Raw genomic sequence first — 6,210 nt, 5'->3', positions numbered from 1 at the left:
CCGTCTCTCTAGTACAGTACATGACAGTTTGTGTTGAGCGACGCCACCCACCTGCCACACCGTCCTCTCGCACCTCCCCGTCCTCCATCAGGTGCACTATGGGTAAGACGGCAGCACAGATGCATGCTGGGAAGACGGCCTGGGGGGGCTGCAGCATGTGATGAGTGGGTGTGTGCTCCGTAGTGTTCTCCTCATCTAGTAGACAAGAACAACCCATGAGTCACTACCACCTTATTCTACTGTAGTTAGGAAGGTGTTCTACTGTAGTTAGGAAGGTGTTCTACTGTAGTTAGGAAGATGTTCTCCTGTAGTTAGGAAGGTGTTCTACTGTAGTTAGGAAGGTGTTCTACTGTAGTTAGGAAGGTGTTCTACTGTAGTTAGGAAGGTGTTCTACTGTAGTTAGGAAGGTGTTCTACTGTAGTTAGGAAGGTGTTCTGCTGTAGTTATGAAGGTGTTCTACTGTAGTTAGGAAGATGTTCTCCTGTAGTTAGGAAGGTGTTCTACTGTAGTTAGGAAGGTGTTCTGCTGTAGTTAGGAAGGTGTTCTACTGTAGTTAGGAAGGTGTTCCGCTGTAGTTAGGAAGGTGTTCTACTGTAGTTAGGAAGGTGTTCTACTGTAGTTAGGAAGGTGTTCTACTGTAGTTAGGAAGATGTTCTCCTGTAGTTAGGAAGGTGTTCTACTGTAGTTAGGAAGGTGTTCTGCTGTAGTTAGGAAGGTGTTCTACTGTAGTTAGGAGGGTGTTCTGCTGTAGTTAGGAAGGTGTTCTACTGTAGTTAGGAAGGTGTTCTGCTGTAGTTAGGAAGGTGTTCTCCTGTAGTTAGGAAGGTGTTCTACTGTAGTTAGGAAGGTGTTCTACTGTAGTTAGGAAGGTGTTCTACTGTAGTTAGGAAGGTGTTCTCCTGTAGTTAGGAAGGTGTTCTACTGTAGTTAGGAAGGTGTTCTACTGTAGTTAGGAAGGTGTTCTGCTGTAGTTAGGAAGGTGTTCTACTGTAGTTAGGAAGGTGTTCCGCTGTAGTTAGGAAGGTGTTCTACTGTAGTTAGGAAGGTGTTCTGCTGTAGTTAGGAAGGTGTTCTACTGTAGTTAGGAAGGTGTTCCGCTGTAGTTAGGAAGGTGTTCTGCTGTAGTTAGGAAGGTGTTCTACTGTAGTTATGAAGGTGTTCTACTGTAGTTAGGAAGGTGTTCTACTGTAGTTAGGAAGGTGTTCCGCTGTAGTTAGGAAGGTGTTCTACTGTAGTTAGGAAGGTGTTCTGCTGTAGTTAGGAAGGTGTTCTGCTGTAGTTAGGAAGGTGTTCTACTGTAGTTAGGAAGGTGTTCCGCTGTAGTTAGGAAGGTGTTCTACTGTAGTTAGGAAGGTGTTCTACTGTAGTTAGGAAGGTGTTCTACTGTAGTTAGGAAGGTGTTCTACTGTAGTTAGGAAGGTGTTCTACTGTAGTTAGGAAGGTGTTCCGCTGTAGTTAGGAAGGTGTTCTACTGTAGTTAGGAAGGTGTTCTGCTGTAGTTAGGAAGGTGATCTACTGTAGTTAGGAAGGTGTTCTACTGTAGTTAGGAAGGTGTTCTACTGTAGTTAGGAAGGTGTTCTACTGTAGTTAGGAAGGTGTTCTCCTGTAGTTAGGAAGGTGTTCTACTGTAGTTAGGAAGGTGTTCTGCTGTAGTTAGGAAGGTGTTCTACTGTAGTTAGGAAGGTGTTCCGCTGTAGTTAGGAAGGTGTTCTACTGTAGTTAGGAAGGTGTTCTGCTGTAGTTAGGAAGGTGTTCTGCTGTAGTTAGGAAGGTGTTCTACTGTAGTTAGGAAGGTGTTCTACTGTAGTTAGGAAGGTGTTCTGCTGTAGTTAGGAAGGTGTTCTGCTGTAGTTAGGAAGGTGTTCTGCTGTAGTTAGGAAGGTGTTCTGCTGTAGTTAGGAAGGTGTTCTACTGTAGTTAGGAAGGTGTTCTACTGTAGTTAGGAAGGTGTTCTGCTGTAGTTAGGAAGGTGTTCTGCTGTAGTTAGGAAGGTGTTCTACTGTAGTTATGAAGGTGTTCTACTGTAGTTAGGAAGGTGTTCTACTGTAGTTAGGAAGGTGTTCTACTGTAGTTAGGAAGGTGTTCTGCTGTAGTTAGGAAGGTGTTCTACTGTAGTTAGGAAGGTGTTCCGCTGTAGTTAGGAAGGTGTTCTACTGTAGTTAGGAAGGTGTTCTGCTGTAGTTAGGAAGGTGATCTACTGTAGTTAGGAAGGTGTTCTACTGTAGTTAGGAAGGTGTTCTACTGTAGTTAGGAAGGTGTTCTACTGTAGTTAGGAAGGTGTTCTACTGTAGTTAGGAAGGTGTTCTACTGTAGTTAGGAAGGTGTTCTGCTGTAGTTAGGAAGGTGTTCTACTGTAGTTGGGAAGTTAAAGGTTACCATATGTACAAACTCTCTGTAAAGGAATGATTTTATCATCGTGCTTTTATCAGATATTATCAGGTGAGGATTTGATTTCCTATTCCTCGCCATGTGACTTGAATCTGACCAGCATTCAAAATACCATTCTGACATCTATACTAGCCTGCCACTTAGAATGAAGCAATGTACTAGCCATGCACTCTATGTGGGATCCTAATATGGATACTGGAACATGACGCCTACAAGTGAGTGGGCATGTGTGTGGTTGCCACGGTAACACAGGCTTACCCTCGGCGCTGACCACAGAGCGGACTGACCACACGGAGCCGCGGCGGAAAGAGTAGTTCCTGTGAGAGTTACTGGAGGTGCAGGACGGAGTGACGGACATGCGGCGAGACGCCAGGTTGACCTCTTCTTCTGCTGGCGGGGAGGGTTCAGAGTCAGTCACAACATGAAACTACCCGTGGCTGGCTGGCTGGCTGACTGCATTATTCATGGTGTATAACAACTAAGACCTGTAGTTGTGGACTCCATGGGCTGTTATCTGGGGTGTGAGCAACAGGGCTGTTATCTGGGGTGTGGGCAACAGGGCTGTTATCTGGGGTGTGGACTACAAGGCTGTTATCTGGGGTGTGGGCAACAGGGCTGTTATCTGGGGTGTGGGCAACAGGGCTGTTATCTGGGGTGTGGGCAACAGGGCTGTTATCTGGGGTGTGGGTAACAGGGCTGTTATCTGGGGTGTGGGCAACAGGGCTGTTATCTGGGGTGTGGGCAACAGGGCTGTTATCTGGGGTGTGGGCAACAGGGCTGTTATCTGGGGTGTGGGTAACAGGGCTGTTATCTGGGGTGTGGGTAACAGGGCTGTTATCTGGGGTGTGGGTAACAGGGCTGTTATCTGGGGTGTGGGCAACAGTTTAAGCTTGTTGTTTTTGTTATTTTTGAAGAGCAGAAAACCTAAATACATAGGTTCTAGGTTTATTGTTAGATGTTCAGTTAAGTTAGTACTTCTCCAAACTACGTCAGAATCTGTGGTTTCCTGAATGGGACAGGAGCTGTATCACTTTAATTAACACCTCAAATCAATAACAAATATTTAGAAAATGAAAAAAGAGAGATGTCTCCAGCACTCCATGGTTGTCCCACCCACCTTCCTCCTCCTGCTCGGGCGGGGGGCTGCAGGTGGGTTCGTAGCAGGCCTCCTGGGCCACGGGGATGGCTGTGATGATGCTGGCCTCGCGCCCAAGACGCCGCTTCTCCTCCTCCTGCTGCAGGTTCTTCAGGATGTGCTCGGCACGCTGGTGGGAGCGCGACACGGCCCGCGCAGAGAAAGATTTCTGTAGAGGTGGTGTGTGTGTATTTATGTGGAAAGGGGTGTGGGTATGTGTGGAGGGTGGACGTGGGGGAGGATGTGTGTGTGTGTGTGTTGGCCGTGTGTATGAGGTGTGGGAGAGAAAGGACAAACAGAGACACACAGAGGCTCAGGGAAGGGGACTGTGGGATAGGCTCATTCTCAGGGGGGTCCTGTATATAGTACAATTACAATACTGGCATCTGGTGAACATTTGGTAATGTAAACTATCTGTCTCTTCCCGACAGTTATATATGGATGACACATGCCGTTATATTCTCCTGATAAGACTGGAAACATTAATAGGGTTTATTATGGTTGTAGATTAGGGTTGTAACTTTCCCAAATTGTACATTTCTGGAATCATGAGGAAAAAGCAACCCTAGATCAGCTACACCATGCACAGGTATCAAGAATTTACCATTGTAAATAGTTGTAGGTAAAACTTACTATATGCAAATCCATCAGGAGAGTATATCCAGTGCAAAAGCTCATTTAAGCATTCTAACCGGCACCGACAGAGATATCACAGTGGATGTTTGTGACGAGTGACGTGAAAATGTTGACGTTTGAACAATAACAAAATGGCCGTCATTGGCCATGCATAGTATATACATGCAAAATGACCAATACATGCAGCTTTCCCAAAAGAAGCCCGAGCATTACATACAGAAAACGTGGAGTGGCTTGTATAAGATGCATGTATCCAGAATGGCCCGTACGAGGCCCCCTAGTATAGCACCTCCCCCTAGTATAGCACCTCCCCCTAGTATAGCACCTCCCCTAGTATAGCACCTCCCCCTAGCTCTTAATGTTTGGGGAGAGTCAGACAACCCAGCAGGCAAAACTGGTTGCAATGACGTCGTTATGACGTCTTTTAATGGCGTCATGCATGGTCCGGTTGTATACTGGTTGTATAATGGACATTGTGTTAAACTTATCTGACCAGATAACAATCAAAATCTAACGTCTTTCCAATGACGCATTCATTTCGTCATGAAAAATACGTGTTTACCTGCTTGTAACAGAGACCAGTTGGTTGTAATCTGGTTATATGATGTCTTCTCAACCACAAAACCAGTTTACAACGAGAACATGACATTATTAAGACCCCATCTGCCAAACTTTTGCCCACTGGAAATGGACAGACATCTCTTTGAATTTTGTCTCATTCAGTCATCAAAAGATGAACTCAGTTTCCCATGATGCACCCAAACAAGCATCCGTACATAAATTACAACTTACTATGGAATAGATTGATTGAATAAATGTGGGGAACTAAAAACAAAGACAATTGATAGATTGATAAATAACAGACAGGACTATTGTACTCAGACAGTACAATGACCAGTCTAGAGCTGATCTAGTATTGAATGACAAGTGATCTGAATACATTGTTTTTTGGTTTTCATGCCAGACAAAAAAAAAGAAGCATAGCAACACAAAGAAATTAAGCCAAAAAGTGGCATGGCCGACTATCAATTTAGTAGCATAATATTGTACTGTTTATCAGTCCTCTAAAGCTTACTTCCTGGTGCCATAGCGAACACAAGGAATAAATACACTGGGATAACAGTACCAAGTGTTACCATAACAGTTGTAACATAATGGGTCAGTTGTAGCATTAGTAAGGTCAGTAAAAAAGATGCAACTCCACATCCCAATTCAATTAATAGTGTTATGTCCATGTAATTCAATATACATGCACCAATACTGTACACCACAACAGACTTAAAACGTCAGAAAAAATGTGTACTTTGGATTATAGTAAAAATTGGTCAACCACTAGGCTCATTGTAAATTCTGTAAGTATCTGCTGATTGGACAGTAATCCAGGCAGCAGCGGCGGGACTTACAGAGTTGTCCTCGTTGATTGGGTCTTGGACGCTGCCAGTGTTGGAGGGTACCCAGGGCGGGTCAAACATGGGCACACAGGGCATGCCCAGGATAGGTGAGGGCAGGGTGAAGTTGATGCTGGGCGGAGGGATCTAAAAGATAGAGAATTATATATGTTATTAGTTAATGAGCAAATAATTCAACAAAGCAAGAGACTTAGCAAGAGGCCTACCCTTTAGAGGCAAGATCATTTATGTAAATAATGAAAAGCAACAGGACTCAGAATAGAACCTTGGGGGACACCCGTTGTCAACTCCTCATTTTGACTAACAGTTGTTGTATTAGAGGCTGCGGTTCTACTGCACCTTGAAGATCTGCTGGGCACCCTCCTCCATGCGCGGCCACACCTGGTAGCGGAAGCGCCACAGCGTGTAGAACTTGAACACCGAGTTGATGCGCTGGCTCGCCTCAGCGTGCTGGAACTCAGCCATCATCATCTCTGTCACCGCGTCGGGCACCTTCACCGCACACAGCAAGAACATGGCAGCTGGGGAGTGGTGAGAGGACGGGGGTTAGAGAGAGAGAGGTAAAGTGAGGCGGGGGGAGAGAGAAAGTGGGGATGGACAGAGATATACAGAGTGAGTAAGCGAGAGAGAGAGTGAGAAGGA

At 45.3% G+C, this 6,210-nt stretch overlaps 1 protein-coding gene across 1 annotated transcript in view; it reads right to left on the bottom strand.

The window, feature by feature from the left end:
• The window catches only part of LOC129846006 (protein unc-80 homolog), a gene marked incomplete at both ends in the record, with an annotated part of 98,293 nt that overhangs the window by 68,424 nt on the left and 23,659 nt on the right, over nt 1-6,210 (bottom strand). The window contains 5 exon segments of the mRNA XM_055913999.1: nt 52-195; nt 2,647-2,778; nt 3,506-3,692; nt 5,563-5,694; nt 5,908-6,089. Coding sequence (XP_055769974.1) covers nt 52-195; nt 2,647-2,778; nt 3,506-3,692; nt 5,563-5,694; nt 5,908-6,089 — 777 coding nt within the window.

The sequence above is a fragment of the Salvelinus fontinalis genome, unplaced genomic scaffold (genome assembly GCF_029448725.1).
Source record: "Salvelinus fontinalis isolate EN_2023a unplaced genomic scaffold, ASM2944872v1 scaffold_0427, whole genome shotgun sequence".
In the NCBI taxonomy this organism is placed as follows: domain Eukaryota; kingdom Metazoa; phylum Chordata; class Actinopteri; order Salmoniformes; family Salmonidae; genus Salvelinus; species Salvelinus fontinalis.
The sequence above is the reverse complement of the archived record's forward strand: the minus strand, read 5'-3'. Positions and strand labels throughout refer to the sequence as shown.